The following is an 18,509-nucleotide window of genomic DNA, read 5'->3' as shown; positions in this document are numbered from 1 at the left end:
GGGTTGGAGGGAGGAAGGGAGAGAGGGGGAGGGAGGGAGGGAAGATAGATTAGCTCAACCCAGGATTATCAGTGTATTGTATATTCTGTGCATAGGGTAGTCAGGTGTGTGATGTATGTGTAGGGTAGTCAGGTGTGTGTTTAGGGTAGCCAGCTGGAAGTCTCTGCTCGCAGATGAAGTTGTCCTGAGGGGCAGACAGACACCCTCTAGCATGTTCACTCAAGGGCATCCTCTCCCAGCGCCTGTTGGCCAGACACACTAATCTCTATAGCACCTGGAGCGACTGACAGCAAAGCCAATGGCCAGATTGACACATCAATATCATATGAAGATTGATGGAGCCAGCCTGCAGCTCCTAGTCTCTCTCTCTCTCTTTCTCGTTCTCTATCTCTCTCTTTCTCCATCACAGACTGTGGGGGACAGGCTGTTCTCTATAAATACAGTCCATGAAACCATCGGCCTCATTCCAATACTCTGATAATTCACCCTTCCCTACATCTGACCTAGAGGTGCACTAATTCAATATCAGAGTAAAAATTTGTTTTGACAGCAGAGTTGTCACCTATTTGCTCAGGTCAGCGCTGCAGTAGCTGAGAGGAATACAGAAACACATTGCAGTGGTGTGTTTTCAGAGAGTCATGATGCACGGCTTCCTCAGTCCCTCCCCTCCTCCCTCTTTTCCCCACACTTCAGTTCCTATTCAGGATCTTCTAATAGGGGGAATACTGGACTATAATGAGAGCCAATCACAGGCCTTTAAACAACGGCCCCATTAGAGAGGCTTGTTGTCTTGTGGACTCGCGAATGGCGAGGCCTGACAGCTCCCGACTTCCTGAGGCGCTGTCAGAGAGCGTGCCGCGATAACGAACCAACCAACCCCGCCGCCGGCATACCGTAGGAGGAAGTTCAAACGGGCGTCTATGCAAATACGGCCTTCCTGATTGCAGGTGTCATGCTGCATTATGCAAATGAGCGAGAGAACCCGCGGGAGATAGACGTTAGTTAAGCCGCCCGCACGCCAAAACACACAGCCTATGACGGGAGCGAGGGGAAGATATAGACTCGTTATGTCGGACCAGGCAACAGGCAAAACAACCTGGGGAGTGTCAGCATAATGAGGAAGGAACAAATAGCTGGCCTTTTGTTTCAGAGCTGGGTCTTTATCTGGGAGTGTTCGAACAGGGCAGTTGTGCTGCATAACCATATGCTTCCCAGTTCTGTCTCCCTCTCCACAGGCCTCACGGGTCCCTTGCTGCCTGGTGGGCACGAACAGAAGAAGGCCTTCACGTCCACTTGACCAGACAGCTCTGAATAGAGAGTCCCTACATTAACCTGCTTCAAGTCCCTCATCCTAAACTGCATTCTCGATATTACTCTCACCCGCACCCAAGTCCTCACCCAAGTCCTTACCCTCACCTCTCACAAACAGCATCCCAGCCACAGCTGGAGGTAAACTGGCCATAAGCATACAGTGGTTTGGGACACAGGGGAAGTCCTGGGGTTTAAATGCAGCTGGACAACACCATGGGGAATCCTCAGCAGAACAAGCTGCATGCTGCTTTATCTATCAAGCCCTGTCTGAGGCTCGGGGACCAGAGTGCGGGTGAGGGGCGAAGCGTAACACATTCCTGAATGTAGCCATAGCAGATAAAGGGCTCTTAATCTGCAGAAAAAAATGACTTTTATACTGTTAGCATAAAGTGTGCAGACTGTAAAATTGACTATAAGTGAGATAGCGGGAGGGTTTCTCAACAGTGGCGCTGTATGTGAAAGTGAGTAAATGTGGGCTAGCCATCGTAGACAGCATAGATACCCTCGGATTACCAATGCATCACACATTTGGGCAGGCAGCCATTTATGCAAGTCACTGTGCCTAATAGGGGGAAACCACAGTCAGACCCATATCAGTGTTAAACAGCGGAGATCTCAGTGTCTCTAATAACCTAACACGGATACTGGAAGCTACCATTTGCATAGTGATTTACCTTTAATCAATCACGGTGAGCCTGAGATGACTACACTGTGGGGCTTGCCCACAATGAGACCGATAGAGAGATACTTTGTGCGTGTGTGTGCGTGTGTGAGAGGTGTGAGCATGTGTGAGCGAGGGGGTGAAGCTATGTGTGCGAGTGTGTACGTGAGTCTCCACAGGCCCCCTGGTCCTGAAGGGAGTCTTCCCCCGTGCCTCCCTCTTCTCCCCCCTCAGCCCCCACCCACCCCTGACTCCTCTCCCCATGGCAGACTGAATACATTTGTGTCAGCCACTGCTGGCTGAGAGGCCAGATACATGGGTTTAATTAAACTCTCATATCTGCACTTAGAGGTGGGAGGGTAAGGGGTGGAGGAGCGATCAACAATGACACTGTATGCTGTGCTGCACGCTAGCTGACTTTCTTGAAAAATAGGCACATACACACCCACTGTGTGTGTGTGTGTGTGTGTGCGTGTTTGTGTAAGGAAACCAAACCACAGCAGCCCCTTCCCACCTGGGCCACGTATTTTAGGACGTGTACCCACAAAGGAGGAAGCAGGTGCCAAGCACCTGGAACATGACATCTCTGAGACTGAGCCATCAAGGAAGATCCAGAGCAGGTCTATCAGAACAGATCGAAATATAACAGGCTGTATGTCTGCCTTTGTGTGTGTGTGTGTGTGCACGTGTGTGTTTGTGTGTGTGTGCGGGTGCACATGTGTGTGCGTGTGTGTGCGTGCACGTGTGTAGGAATGCAAAAAATCCTAGTTGAGCACAAAGGGAATTTGAGTTCACTCCAGTAATGCTCCTACTGTGTTTTTGTATGCCTGTGTGTGTGTGTGTATGTGCGTGGGTGTGTCGGTCTGTTTGAAATGGCTGTTTTTAGGTCCGAGCCACAGAATGTGGACAGATTCAGGTCTGTGTCCGTCAGAGGACCTCTCTGTCCCCTCTCTGCGGGCACGCACGTGTCACACGAGAGCAGGGCTCGGCCTAGACATCCAGGTCAACCAGGAACAGCTGGCTAAAACAGCCGCAGACCCCAAGACGCGTTGCATTATTTATAGAAATACACACACGCAGCAATCTGTGTCGGAACATGCCGAAAAAAAGGTCTCGAAAGCTTCTCGCTGTCTCTGAATCCATTCCGTATCTGCCAGGGTGGTAAACTTTGTAGATCTGCTGAAGGCTGGGATCATTAAAGGGACTCAGAACAGTGTACTGCATGGTGTGTGTTTGTGTTTTCTTGTACCTGGGTTGCACCAGTAGCTCTACATCAGGTGTATTGGGAGGTGTGTGTGTGTGTGTGCGTGTTAATCTACTCACCCACAGCTGGTCTCCAGCAGACTGTCTCCCACCTGCAGAGAGGCCATGCCGAAGTCTGCTATCCTGATGTTGTTCTTCTCATCTAACAACAGGTTCTCAGGTTTCAGGTCCCTGTGGCTGGAACACAACATCCACAAAGGGTTAACTCACCTTTCAGACAAAATGCGCACACACACACCCACACACCCTTAACCCCCCCCCTTATCACAGCAAGAACGTGACAGCGTTACCAACACTCTGGGTCCACCAGGGGGTCCAGTCTGTTTAACCACTCTCTCATCCCCCATCCTTTCCCCTCTTCTGCGTTTCCCTGTGTCTGAGAGTCGACAGCCCCCCGCTACGCCCCCGCCCTCTACCGCCCCTCCTCCCCCGATCGCAGAGGCCAGTGTGTGGGCCGGCACTCTAGTTAGACAGGCTCATTAGCTGCTCTTAGCCATCAGCAGGCGGAGAGGAGACAGCCGAGACGGAGGTGCAGTCAGCAGGCCTGCAGCGGAGAGGGGCCCAGTGTTAGACGCCGCCGTCGCAGTTTAAATGGCTCTCGCGATGAGTCACTCTTCGAAAGGCGGGCGGCCACGTTCGTTCTCCAACATGCGTTCGTCCCGTCCTCCTGGCGGAGGAGGAGTTCTGCTCTGGCTCCCAGACTGCTTTGCGTAAGACTCACCATGCCAAGACTAGCTGTCTATCAGTCGCTCTGTCGGTCAATCAATCAATCTATCCACGTGTCCATCTATGCGTCTGTGTATCTATCTATGTGTCTGTCTGTGTATCTATCTATATGTCTGTCTGTTTCCCCATCTCACTCGCTGCCCTTCTCTCTAACAGTCATGTAACTAATGATCTGAGAGATGGAGCCATAGGACAGCTTGTCATGATGTCACAGACCTCCTTTGATCTCCCGCTTGGACTAATGGTGGTGGAGGAGGGGGGGGGGGGGGGGGGTGACTCTGCCGTCAGAAAGAAGCTCATCAAAACCAACATTTAACCTTAGATGACATCATCTAGCAGTCACTTCCTTTCCCGAGGGGACTCTAAGTCGTCTGGCCTATCTCTGGCCCTTCCTGTTATCCTGAGAAGGAATGACAGTCAGCTAGCGATAGTCACTGTAGTATATATCTACAAGTACTATACCGATTTTTAGTCGTCATATACAATGACTCTCATTTCAAACCAAATGCATTATTCAGTTATGTGAACAGACACATTAAATACATGAAACCAGGTGGTGCTGAAGTGGAGGTGACAAAAACCCTGGCAGATCGAAACAAGTTGTACAAATCCTTAACAGCCCTTGACGTTGACAGTGACTGTTGGAGATATCCGCCATCTCGAAATAGTCCTTCACCTCCACCCTCATCAGACAAACAAATTATCGGAACGACCCTGACAAGTCCAAAAACACCAGCCTCGCCTGTGCAAACAACATCTAAATCACTCTCTCAAGCTGAATACCTCTACACAGCAAACCCTGCATTCAAACCCTGGCCCTGCTCTCACCGCCCAGACAAACACACACACACACACACACGCAGCCAGCTTTCTCTTCCAAAGACCTGGCAGTAGCCCAGACCAGGAACATGTTCACCCCCCAGCTACATGATGGGGGCTCTGCTAGCTTTATTAGCTGTCAGGACATGGGAATCCATGATGCCTCATTCCAGTCCTGTATCTCTGTGTACCAGGGGCAGACATAGCGTGTTGTTCTCCTCTGTGGGTGACAGCAGGGCCTGGGTGAGGATATCTCTGTCTCACACTCCTCTACTGTACCAACCAGGGGATGCTAATCCGGCTGCAACAGCCACTGTGAATGTAACTCTAGCCTCCTCGGAAGCATCCGCATACACCGATACAGTCAAAGGGTCCGGCAGGGTTCCTTCCTGCTTCCTGTTCTAGAAGCAGGAAATGGATCTGCTGCCCGAAGTGGGAAGTGGAAGTGTATGGAGTGAAAACATGACTTTAGGAGCTCTCACCCTAACCCCCTCCAACCATTTCCCAAAGAGTTGTTCTCTATGTGTCTGTGGCATTCCGGACACAGAGAGAAGAGGACTCTGTGTTTGTGCCTAATAAGCGCCAATCACAGGTTCACTGTGATTCATTACCAGAAGTTGTCTTGTCAAGTGTGTCGTGCCTCACTTTAACAGCGTGTCATTGTGTTTGGGATCTTAGATTGATTTAATTGCACAGTACTTTGGTTGACACCGTTTTCCCTTTTTAATACGTCGTTTATATTCAAACACGATCGACTGATGGATTGACTCACACAGACCACTGCTGTACCTGGATAGCTTCCCAGTGAGGTTCTCTCTCAGTCGGCTTGTCGTGCACGACTACTGCAGTCAAACAGGAAAAGGCTTAATTGCCTGGCGTCATCAGAGTTGCGAGACCAGGCTCCAGAAGCAGATCCATGTAATTTTCTCTGGCTGAGCAGCAGGAGATGCCTCCTGGGCCCCAGGCTAACCCCTATGATATGTTTATGTTGATGAGCATTTCACAGCACTAATATCTCCTTCACTGCGTTGTGCTGCATGAGAACGAGGTGTCTCGCCGATGGTAAGATCCAGTGCTTGATAGCCGGGGCGAGCGTAAACCCAGGAGGACGGAAGTAGGATCATGATATGCGGAGCCAATTTATTTGAGTGAGGTGAATGAAGTGAAATGAGACACGTCAAAGTTCCACTAATGGGAAATGGGCCTTTTCAACGTTTTTTTTTTTTATATTTAGAGTGGATCACTTATATGTTGGTGTCTGTTTGTGTGTGGGTGTGAGTGTGTGTCTGTGTTTGCACATACTCACTGTAGCTATTTTCCTGAAACACACACTCATGTGCTGAGTGGGCTTTTAACTTCATTTCAGGTTGAAACATTGCATTTAGCCTTCCCTACTATTACCCCTCTTCCCAGCCTCTCCTTTCACAGGAGAACTTTTTCAAACTCGTATTGACCCAATTAGAGGGGAACGGGTGCGCTAAACCTCTCAGATATCCCCTTGCGTTCTCCAGTGAGACGATGCTCCCTCTGTGTGCTAAGCAGGGCTAATGCTAGCCACCCTTCATTAGTAAACGGGGTTAATTGTGTGTTAAGAGCAGTGGAGGGGGATCCAGAGGAAGGTTACTGCAGGCTGATGTTTCTGGCAGCTCAGGGTTTCTTCGCTAGGCTGACTGTCGGCTGTGTTTAGCTCCGTGCCTCCAGGCTGTCAGCCTGCTTGTCTGTTTGTGTTGCGCTCCCAGAGGGCTGAACGGCTAGCGTCTACGGGTTGGAGAAGACAACAGGGCCGCCGATAGCTACAGTAGGCACAGTGTGCACATGACATTGTGAACTTAACGTTTGATTATTTACTCTGGACATGGACTGGTGGGATGTTACAGTTGCTGCGTGCTCACATTGCAAATCAAATATGCACTGCTGTTTCACAAGTTGGAGGGTTTACAATGATGTCTTAGTGACATCACTTAGCCATGACAGGACCCTTGCTGTGTAGTCCTAGGGTACTGATCCATGTTGTGCACTGTAGCTGATAATTGGTTATTTAGCACAGCCAACAGCCTAGCTTTAGTCACCGGCAGCAGTCAATCATTCAGTCAGTCAGCCAACCAGCCAGCCAGCCAGCCAGCCAGCCAACCAGCCAGGCAAACCGGCCAACCAGCCACCACTCAGATAGCCAGCCAACCAGCCACCACTCAGATAGCCAGCCAACCAGCCACCACTAAGTCAGACAGCCAGCCACCCACTCTGCCAGCAAGCCAGCCACAATTCAGCTAGCCAGCGAGCCACCACTAAGTCAGCCAGCCAGCCACCCACTCTGCCAGCAAGCCAGCCACCCACAGCCCGATGTGCTGCAGTCCCAGTCTCCTCTATGTGGCTCCCTCACCCTCCTCTCTCTCTCCATCTCCACTCTTCTCTCTCTGGCCCTCCTCCTTCACCTCCCTCCCTCTCCTCCCTCCCCCGTCTCCCTCCCCGTACTCCCAAGGCTGGAGGATCTGGACTGAACCAGCTTCCTCTCCACAGATTTATCCAGAGAAGATGAGATGAGTCATCAAGGGACACATGAATGAAGGATTGAAGGGAAGGGAGCTACTCTCTCAATTAGAACCATATGGCTCTAGCTGCTCACAGAGAGAGCCTGGGTTGGTAGTTAAAAACGTTGGGCCGTGTTGGTAAACATTTCCAGCGAGTTTTTTATGTGGACTATGATGAATAAAGGTGCCATTTTTTCATAATTCATCTTTATTATTCTTTCATTCCGCTGAGCACCTAATGACCTCCCCTCCGATCCCAAGGCCTTGTACTGCTATTTACCCCCTGCCTCACTTACCCCCAACCCCACCCGTTTACCTTCAAAACATGCCTCCATCCTTCGTCCATCATACCAGCCCACTCCCTCCCACCCTAGCCACCCCGCCCCCTGCGTTCTGCCCCGCAGCATTAACCAGGGCTGGGGGAGAAGGGGATGAGGAATCAGGAGAGAAATTATCATCCATTATGTGCTCTTGCCACCCGTCAGCTGTGATGATGATAGCCCATAAACACTGGGCTCCAAAACTAGCAGACAGACGAGCAGACATTAAGGAGGCAGGCAGGCAGGCAGGCAGGCAGGCAGGCAGGCAGGCAGGCTGGCAGGCAGGCAGGCAGGCAGGCACCCTGTGCTACCATGATGGGGTGGGAACAGACAGACAGGAATGTGTCTCTCATGCTGCAGCACAGGAAAGGATGCGTGGAAAGGCAGCGGTGAAGGGACTGGAGGAGTGGTAGAAGAAGGGTGGAGATGAGGTGAGTTTGTGCTGTGCCACACGCAGGCTGTGTAAATAACTGAGTAAATGGATGTGTGTGTGTGTGTGTTTGATGTGTGCGTGTGTGAACTAATCAGTTTTGTGGATAGAGTTCCATTCCAGAATGCAGCAGTGGAAATGTCCAGTTCACCGGACACAATGCTGGGAGCCATTCTGTTTGACGGATTGTCTTTATCTAATATCCACACACAGTCCCTGTGCATCACCCACCCACCCAGCAACACACACACACATACACACACACACACACACATGTATACAAACACCCACACCCCTACACAGACACACACAGACACACACACATATACACCCACCCACACACAAACACACACACACACACACAGGAGATGATGATGGTGTTTTCCTTTGTCCAGACCGCTGCAATTACTATCCACAAGGGGTGGGAGAGCAGAGCACAACACGCAAGGGTGAAATCCCTCATTGAATATAATGTGCGTGTGTGGGTATGTGTGTGTTTGTGGGTATGTGCGTGTTTGTGTGTATGTGTGTGTTTGTGTGTATGTGTGTGTTTGTGGGTATGTGTGTTTTTGTGTGGGTGTGTGGGTAGGGGGGGGGGGTTGTTAATGAAAGCAATCACAAGCTTATATCTGTCTCAGAATGACACAGAGCGGCAATGAAAGTGGGCGTACAAAATAAGTGGAGGGTGATGGGGAGGTGTGCTGTGCGTCATCCCTCATTTCCCTGAGCACCGGGTGACCCCTCAGCGGGCCTCGGCCAGGCCACAGTCTGGCCTTGGAATGGGAGGATGGATGAATAGGAGGATGGGAGGATGAGATGATGAACCAAATGGGAGGATGGGAGGAAGGTAGAATGGAAAGATGAGAGAATGGGAGGATGGGTTAGCATTAGGGTGAATGAAAGGATGGAGGATGAGGGGATGAGAGGACAGGAGGAAGGAAGGCACCTAGGGGACAGGAGGAAGGAAGGCACCTAGGGCAATGAACTCTGGAACCCTGTTTAACTACGGCTTCTACCTCGACTTTCCTTCTAGGTGATTCCGTCTCTACCCCGGCATACTGGGGTTACTCTAACAGGGGGAACCAGTCAAGGGTAAGGGCCTGTCGAGCCCTAGATTACAAGGATAAGAAATTACACAGGAGATCTCAAAGAGGAGAGGAGGGGGGGGCACAGGAGAGGGAGACAAAGGGCGAGCAGAAGGAGAGGAAGGGAGAGAGGACCAGAGTGAGGAGGAAAGGGAAGCGTGAGGGAGGGAGGTTAACAGACTCTGGCAGTTGAGACAGGGGGGCCAATCCAGGAACATGATTGGTTCATTGGTCTTGTTGACATGGGTCAGAGGCGGGGTCAGAATCAGACGGGCAGGCTGACAGGCCTGTAGGACAATCTTCTCTCCCTCTCACTGAAGTGACTTCACTCTCTGGACCTCCATATGGACATCTAGCAGTTGACTTTTGAGGACTGGTAGCAGGTCCTGACAGACAGGTGTGCTGGCTGTGTATGTGTGTGCGAACAGGACCGGAGCCCTGGGAGTTGAACAGTGCAGTACCAGCCATGTTCTGCTGCTGAATGATGTACTGTCTGCCTGAGCTCCCCAAGAGCGCAGAACATCTGCCAAAAACAAAAACAGCCTCTCCAGTGATTCAATGATGCAATACCCTGCCATTCACAGTAGGGGGAGACAGTAATACCCCCCTACCCCACACCTCCCTGGCCCCCCCTGCCCCCCCCCCCCCCCCGGCCCTGTGTGTCTGGCTAAGACTCCCACTGCTACTTGGAGGATAAAAGACCCAGGTGATGATTGTCTGACAGGCCTACTCCCCTCTCAGACAGACAGGCAAGCCTGTCTTCTATCTCTGCATGAGCCCAGGACACACACCCAGCCACACACACACACACACCCTCACCCACACACTTATTTACACCCCCACACACACATACATACAGACACACCTGCACACACACACACACCTGACACGCAGATACAAACATATTTTACCTCACTTGCTTACAATCCCCCCTTCCTGCTCTCCAGCTGTGTCAACCTCCGCCCCCCCACCCCCACCCCGCCCCCCCACCCCCACCCCGCCCCCAGCTCTCCTGGAATAGCACACACCTAAACAGCTGAGCTTAGACCCCTGCACAGATACGCCGCTTTTATTGTTTATTGTTTATTTATGAGGATCCCCATTAGCCGCTGCCGTAGCAACGGCTAGTCCTCCTGGCATCCAATCACACAACATGGAACACGGACAGCCATCAAACAACCATCGACCAGACATGGCTGTTGACTGTGTCGTGTAATGCACAAAAGAGCCAGTACAGCCTTCTTAGTCTCGCTCTATGGTATATAATATAATAATACGGAAGGATCAGTCGACCAGAAAACAGAGAAGGGGTGTTAAAGGAGCAAACAGAAAGTCTACTAGATACAGTATTGTAATGCCAGTCGTGTTTGTCAGTCAGCCTCTGGGTCAGCCTGGCAGCCTGTCAGTGAGTCACAACAACAGGTCTCTCATTGGAACATAAGAAGTCTTCAAACAGCATTCCGACAGCACTGCACCGATGAGTCATGAGGGAGGGAGGGAGGGAGGGAGGGAAGGGGGGGTAGAGTGTCTGGGTTAAATCTGTAGAGAAACACGCAGGGAAAACCATGAAGGAAGAAGAAAAAAAAAACAACAGAGTTGAGAGCAGAGTTATACATACTGCCGGGTGATAAACTGAGTACTTTCTCCTCCTGCTTCTCCTCCTCCTCCTCCTCCTCCCCTCTCTCTTCCATTCATATCCTGGTCCTGAATCTACCGTATGGCTTTGAGGATATATTTAGGGAAGAGGAGAGGAGAGGGGGTGGGTGGAAGAGAGCGAGCGAGCGAGCGAGCGAGAGAGAGAGAGAGAGAGAGAGAGAGAGAGAGAGAGAGAGAGAGAGAGAGAGAGAGAGAGAGAGAGAGAGAGAGAGAGAGATAGTGAGAGAGAGAGAGATAGTGAAGGGGGGGGTAAAGGATTGGGGAGGCAGGCACCCCCACCTCCTGTGGATGGTGCATGTGGGTGAGAGGGAGATGTGTCACGATGAGTCATGGGATGATAGATGCTGTCTTAAAAGGCCCCTGCATGTTTCCTCTGCACACAGACGTTATTGAAGTGATGTTTGGGGATGCTCTGTTCTCATTAGCGAGTTAAAGGAGGGGAGGGGGTCGGAGGGAGGGAGGGGGGCGAGGAGAGAGTGCATCAGAGGGGATACCGGCAGGCTTTCAAATGATCAACCTCATCACGAATGCACCAGCTATCAATATCCTACTGAAATCTGTCTGAGCGAGGAGAAAGTTTGAGGGCGTGTGCACTCGTGCGTGGGTGTTTGTCGCAGGCTTTTACTCATAATCTGTTGTTGTCAGAGTTGATTACATTACATTACATTTAGTCATTTAGCAGACGCTCTTATCCAGAGCGACTTACAGTAAGTACAGGGACATTCCCCCGAGGCAAGTAGGGTGAAGTGCCTTGCCCAAGGACACAACGTCAGTTGGCATGACCCGGAATCGAACTGGCAACCTTCGGATTACTAGCCCGATTCCCTCACCGCTCAGCCACCTGACTCACCTGATAAAACCTAACTATTCCCTCAGGTGTGAGGATTCCGTAACAGATTAATCTGCATGTGCTTCCTTGCTCTCTAAACACTATAATCAGACCTGTGTGACTCATCCAAACAAATATGAAGTTTTGAAGGATTTAAACCATTTTGGGACATTTAGTCATTTAGCAGACGCTCTTATCCAGAGCGACTTGAGCGGCTGGGACATATCCAGCCTAAAGTCTGTAAACCTGTCCAAAAAACACGCTGGCAAACAATCCCAGAACAAACATGCTTCAAATCGTCCCACCTCTCTCAGTGACACAACACATGCCATGTGACACAGCCACCCAATAGAAGCCCATTAGAGGCTGGCTCTGTACATTTCCCATGAAGCATCATTGCTTGTGGTTCTGTCACACTGGCCCTCTCCAGCAGCAGCACTGTGATAACTCAGCCCTGGGCTCCAGGGAGACACGGGGATCCGCTGACACCGTGTGGCCTCAGCCGCGGTCATGTGACCACCATCAACATCAATACAACGACTTGATTCCCCAAAACGTTCCCATTTCCTCAACCATGAAGGAGAGAGGAGAGCAGAGAGAAGTTCTCTCTGGTGCCAGGGGGCGGTGTTGCCGTGGCACGGGACTGGGATGCCATGGATCTCCATACTGAGAGGGAGTGTGCATGCTGGAGGAGCACGGAGAGAATCAGGAAAAGACTTTGTCTTGATATCTTGATACCGTTGTAATTGAAAGGCCCTGGGTGTGAATATGTTCGATGCGAGGAGAGCAGGAGAGGGGAGGGGAGGCAGAGGAGTGGAGAAGAGATGGTTTTCCCATGGTTTCCTGTTCTGGTACTGTACGTGAGTAGACAGATGAAGCCCCGAGGCACGCACTTCACACTTCACTGTAAGTGGCAACCAACCACACACACACACACATACACACACACCTAATCAACGCCTACAGTAATATATGGGTTTGAAGACTTCACAAAGGTGCCCTGAGTCTGTAGCTTTGAAATCAGTCAAATTACCACCAGGGGCTAAAGATACAAATACATTAAGAACTGTGTCACGCTAATGACTTTAGATACAGATCTTGAAAGCTATTAAACGGCAATAACTAAGTACCGTGAATAAACAGAAAATAATATGGTATTTTCACTTTGAAAGGGAGCCACTCTTGCCCAACAATGTGAGACATGTAAGTCATGTTTTCTCCCACTTTAAGTCGAACAGTTAATGAGTTGGTGTTAACCAACCGCATGTAACTGTCTCACATTCTTCCACATGGTCAGGATAGACCGTGTTGGAATGGGCTGGATGTGATCCACAACCATAAAAATCAGTAATACAATAGGTTTTTCAGCATCTGAGTGTCCATCTGAATGTCTGAGAGTAAACTTGAGAAGGAAGTGAGCTCGTACCAGATAGAGTGGCTGTGGCAGAAGTCCAGGGCTGAGATGATCTGTCTGAAGAACTTTCTGGCCTCCTTGGGTGTCAGCCTGCCTTTCTTCACCAGGTAGTCAAAGAGCTCTCCCCCAGACACATGCTCTAGGACCAGGTACCTGGAGGGAAAACACAGAAAGTACAAGTTGAAAACACCTCCCTCCACCTCTCCGCTCCCTCTCCCTCTCTCTCCCCTCCTTCCCTTCCACATTGTTTACGACCCCTGTCCCCCTGGCCCAAGAGACGGTGTGTCTGGCCATGTGGCGGACAGTCCTTCATCTGGAGGGTATGGCCGTGCTCCAGGACTGCAGAGTTCCGAGGGGAGATGAATCTCTCCTGACCCAGCACACATGCTGCCTCTGTGGGATGACAGCCAGCCCTGCTGCCCCTGGGCTGGCCTAGCCTGCTCATATATCCTGGCTATGCACCTCCCTCCATCTTCACTGGACAAATTTAATCTCAGGCCGTGGAGTAGTCCCATGTGTGATATTGTGTGTGGTGTGTGTGTTTGTGGGTGTGTGTCTACTGCTCATCCCTCTCATGGCAGTATTGATTATACAATATCCACACAAACTGCAATTGGCCCCTGAGCACACAGTGAAGACAAGTCAGCGGCCCTGTAAAGACCCTGACACAGGTTATGGGATGTCCAGTAATACACCAGACTGACTGGCCCAGCATGAGGCTAGCATACTGAGCCCAGAGGAGACCTTCCACCCTTTCTGCAGTACCAATAGAATATTACAGCTTCAAACTACAGGCTTGGCAGGTTACTGTACTCTTCCATTGACTACTGAAAGCTGCTGTTAGTGATTCCACTTTTGAAGGACAGATACTGCACATACCGTGAAATATTTTGCTTAATATATTCCAAATATTGAACCCACGATGATGTACAACATGATTATTTGACACACCGGAGGCTTGGGCTGAAAGACGTGCCAGATAAAGCAGGCTGTGGGTCCAGCTAGGCTACAGCCTGCTATGGAGACCAACTGTCAGACTCGATAAGCAGAGTGAGGAAATTGGATGTTAATAATCGAATTACGGGGCGTTATGTATTAAAATATGTGTTGTTATCAGTGGAAATGTGACATAGATTCTATGCGGAATCCCATTTGGCCTGTAAAGTGCATGGCTAATTGAATCAGTTGACATAGAGTCCCTCTGGAGAGAAAGGATACTGCCCAGACTGATGGGCCTGCCACTCACCACAGCTAAAAGTAGCTGTTTTGTATGTCTGTCTATCTGTGTCTTATGAATGTGTGTGTGTGTGTGTGTGTGTGTGTGGATGCATGCTTGCACATGTGTGTCTGTGTGTGTACTGGCTACATCTCCAGGCGGCTGAGTCTGTCACCCTCCATAGCTAATGTTGGTTAATGCAGGGTGTTGACTGATGAGCGTATGGTGATGTTTACATAACAGAGACTCCCTGGCTCTATTAGACTATTAGCCAGCGTGACTAAACAGCAACTTCACTCAATTGGTCCGTCCACCCCTCGATCACAATCGCTGCCCTGCCCCAAAGTCACCACGTACCAATAAAACGTCTCGTCTTTAATCTAAGGGCGGGGGTTCAAGGAACCTCAGACCAATGACGTTGTCTCCAGTCCGTTGTTTGTTCCGCTGTCTAGTCACGGAAACAGGCTGTCATTAAGAAGGGGGTCATGACTGTCACATGGCGTTACATTCCTTCACTCTGTAGGCTAAATGAGGAGGAAGAAAAGGGCCGGCGCTCCGCGGAGGAACAACGATAGGAGTCAGATGGCTTAGAGGTTAGGGAATCGGGCTATTAATCAGAAGGTTACCGGTTCGATGATGTTGTGTCCTTGGGCAAGGCACTTCACCCTACTTGCCTCGGGGGGAATGTCCCTGTACTTACTGTAAGTCGCTCTGGATAAGAGCGTCTGTTAAATGACAAAAACAAATACTCACAAGTATTTCTTGTTTTCGTAGACGTCGTGCAGTTTTAAAACATGCGGGTGTTCTATGAGCTTCAGGATGGCTATTTCCCGCTCCACCTGTGAGAGAATGAGATAGAAAAAGGGGGGGGGGGGAGGAAGGGGAGGGGAGGGGAGGGGGGTATAGAGGTGGGAACAGAAAGATTATGTATTAGTGAGGGTAGTTTGTTGTGGGCTCCTATCTACGAGCCACAGAGCACAGTGTGCCCCTCCGGATCCCAGATTATCCACCTGTCACATCACACTCTGCCTTTCTCAACAGGCCGCTGCTAAGTACTGGCCTGGGGTCTGTTTAAAGGGCGTGGTGTCCTAAGCTACTGCTGACTGCCAGGTTTACACCAGCTGTAGAATCTAAAGTCTGGTCTGAGGTCAGTTATCAGGGCAGAGAATCACAGGAAGCAGAGCTGACTGGCATGACGAACCAGCTGAGGGAGGAGAGATAAGAAGGGTGTGTGTGTGGGGGTGTTCTTGCGGGGACATTTTCTTGCTTCTCTCAAGTTCAAATGCTGTTTCCAAGTTGTTTTTGAGTTAGGGATGGCTTTAGGGTTAGCTTTACGTGAAGGGTTGGTGTTAGGAGGTTCAAGGGTTAGGCTAAGGTTTAGGGTTCAGGTTAGGTTTAGGGTTCACATTTGGTTTTTGGGTTAGGTGTAAGGTTAGAGTGAAGGTTAGGGTTAAGGTCAGGGTTTATGTTAGCGACTGGGGAAAACAAGATTTGGAATGGAAACAGCATTTTCAGCGCCCACAAGAATCGCCATGCAAACATTGTGTGTGCGTGTCGGTTTGGTACGACGTGCATGCACAGGAAGTTGAGGACACTGTGTCCCTCCACTCGTCTACGAGCGTTCTGTCCATTCAGAGGTCGAGCAGGGTTCCACATGTCCACACAGGTACACGTCCTCCTGTCGTTCCTCGGCTCAGAGAGACGTGCTGTACAAACACTGTGGACATGTTGACAGGGTACGGGCTGAGAGGACAGAACGTTAAGCTGGGTTCCGTTGTCGCTTACCGAGCAACCGGGAGAAATGTACTTGCATGGGATTTTTTTGTGAGGCGATTTCGCTTCCGCTGTAACCACGACGATCAGGTCGGATTTGCATCAGGGACCGGGGGGGTTGTTGAGGGCGTGTGCACCTGCCACTGGGAATCAGCATGGAATACAGAACGCTCTGGATGGAACGCTTGCCTCCTCCCTCCGTCACACTCAACCCTGTCCTGCCCTCTTCTCACCCCTCACCACTCCCCCCTTCCTCCCATGTGTTCATTCTCCTTGTCCTATATCTTCCCCTAACTGAAAACTGACAGTTGACTACATTCGGAGAGTAATGCTGAGCTGTGCCTCTGTCTCCTGTAACCTGCCCTCGCGCCTCTGCTCCTGCCTCCTCCGTCTCTGAAACGAGACAGTACCAGAAAAGTCAACGCTAAAGGAACATAGACTGAGTCAGGAAGCAAAGGAAACGTCTCAGGTAAAAGGGGTGTCACCGATTAGCGGTATATCAAAGGTAACAGGGGCTAGGCTAATCAGGGCTAATCCTGAGGATAATTGGCGCTATCCGCGGCGCTATGTTGTGTCCTTTATCACCTGAGGGCTGAGGTGTGATGTTAGCAAGTAGATCACACTCGCTCAGCATGGTGCCTTGCCTGAAGAGGCAAAAACCGCCTATGACTGGAGGAGATGATCTGTCTTAGGCTAAAGGCACAGCTGCAGCAGCTTTAAGGCTGGAGCTGTATCTCTATCCGGTCTCCCTTTTTGAGCTAATTGAATTGAAAATAATGAGCACACGGCTTAATGCGAAGAGGACTCGACTGTACAGTACAATACAGACGCCCTCGTATCAAAAGATTACCAGGATTTATCTATGGATATAAATCAATGAAACTGTTTGTCTGTCTCTTTGGCTGGCAGGCTGGCACTCCAGCTGGTATTCAGCTGGTACCTGTTTACTTGTAGTAGTTAGGGCTGTCTCTTTATCCTACTGGGACCCAGCAACTCATTTATGTCCACTATAAACGCTTTGGGCTTGTGACTTTAAACCCACACTGCCCTTTGTTTTAATTGATTGTGTCCAGTTGAGAAAGCATCATGTTATTTCTAACGATTGCAAATGTGAACGACCTCCGGAATGGCTGTGTAATTCAAATTAAGTTGATTAAGTTAAATAACTGCAATAAATATGAATGAGTTTCGAATTGTTTTTCTACCTTAAAATAGGTTCATCTTTAACCAAACCTTGGTTTTTATTTATGTTTAAATAAAATAAATATGTGAATATGATCTGGGTCTCAAGAGGCTTAGCTGGTGGTGGTTGTGTTCACGGCCAGATGCCCCCTCTCTACCACCTGGCAGCAGAGCTTGCACACCTGCCCCCAGCACACCTGCCCCCATCACACCTGCCTCCAGCACACCTGCCCCCAGCACACCTGCCTCCAGCACACCTGCCCCCAGCACACCTGCCCCCAGCACACCTGCCCCCAGCATACCTGCCCCCAGCACACCTGCCTCCAGCACACCTGCCCCCAGCACACCTGCCCCCAGCATACCTGCCCCCAGCATACCTGCCCCCAGCACACCTGCCTCCAGCACACCTGCCCCCAGCATACCTGCCCCCAGCATACCTGCCCCCAGCACACCTGCCCCCAGCACACCTGCCCCCAGCATACCTGCCCCCAGCACACCTGCCCCCAGCATACCTGCCCCCAGCACACCTGCCCCCAGCACACCTGCCCCCAGCACACCTGCCCCCAGCATACCTGCCTCCAGCATACCTGCCCCCAGCATACCTGCCCCCAGCACACCTGCCCTAACCACCCAAAACAATCTCAATCTCTTCATCCCATCCCTTCATCCCTTTCCTACCTTCCCATCCCTCCATCCTCTTTACTGGCTTGACATCTTTACACAGCCACCCACAGTAGTCATTAACCACCATATCTACAAGGTGTGCATGTGTGTGTTCCCTTTTAATCTCTCTCTCACACCCACCCACCCACACAAACACCCACACTGGCTCCATGTCTCCTCCCACGCTGCTCAGAGAGAAAAGAGGTGAGGACGAGAGGAGGAAGGGAAGAGAGGAGGAAAGGATTAGGGGAGGAGAGAGGGAGTAAAAACGGGGAGAAAAGGCAAAGGTATATAGTTCAAATTCAGAAGAGAAGAGATGTTGTTTAGTTTGCATACTGAGAGCAGAGGAGAGAGAGGATGGCGGAGAAGGTTAGCTGGCAAGGAAGGCAAGTAACCAATAAAGACTATTAAAACAGAGTAGGTATGGAAGGTGTACCCCCTGGCACCCCCTTCCCCACTCTCCCCAGCACCCCCCCCCCCCCCCTCAGGTTGGGTAGTGTGGGGTCGATTCTGATAGGTCAGTTTTTCCCGTGTCTGATAATTACCCCTAATGGAACAACCTATCAGCTCACTAATGGACCACACTGCACTGGCTTTCTCCCAGGAGAGGAATAACCGTGGCTCGGAAAACCA

At 50.6% G+C, this 18,509-nt stretch overlaps 1 protein-coding gene across 2 annotated transcripts in view; it reads right to left on the bottom strand.

The window, feature by feature from the left end:
• The window catches only part of brsk2a (BR serine/threonine kinase 2a), a 56,579-nt gene that overhangs the window by 24,360 nt on the left and 13,710 nt on the right, over window positions 1–18,509 (bottom strand). For both annotated transcript variants that reach the window (XM_062461967.1, XM_062461968.1), the window contains exons 2-4: window positions 15,012–15,097; window positions 13,055–13,195; window positions 3,296–3,412 (exon numbers count right to left, since the gene is read on the bottom strand). In XM_062461967.1, coding sequence (XP_062317951.1) covers window positions 3,296–3,412; window positions 13,055–13,195; window positions 15,012–15,097 — 344 coding nt within the window. The remainder of the gene's footprint in view (window positions 1–3,295; window positions 3,413–13,054; window positions 13,196–15,011; window positions 15,098–18,509) is intronic.

This window comes from Osmerus eperlanus, chromosome 5, assembly GCF_963692335.1.
Source record: "Osmerus eperlanus chromosome 5, fOsmEpe2.1, whole genome shotgun sequence".
Taxonomy (NCBI): Eukaryota; Metazoa; Chordata; class Actinopteri; order Osmeriformes; family Osmeridae; genus Osmerus; species Osmerus eperlanus.
Note: the sequence above shows the minus strand (reverse complement) of the source record. Positions and strands in the feature narration are given on the sequence as shown.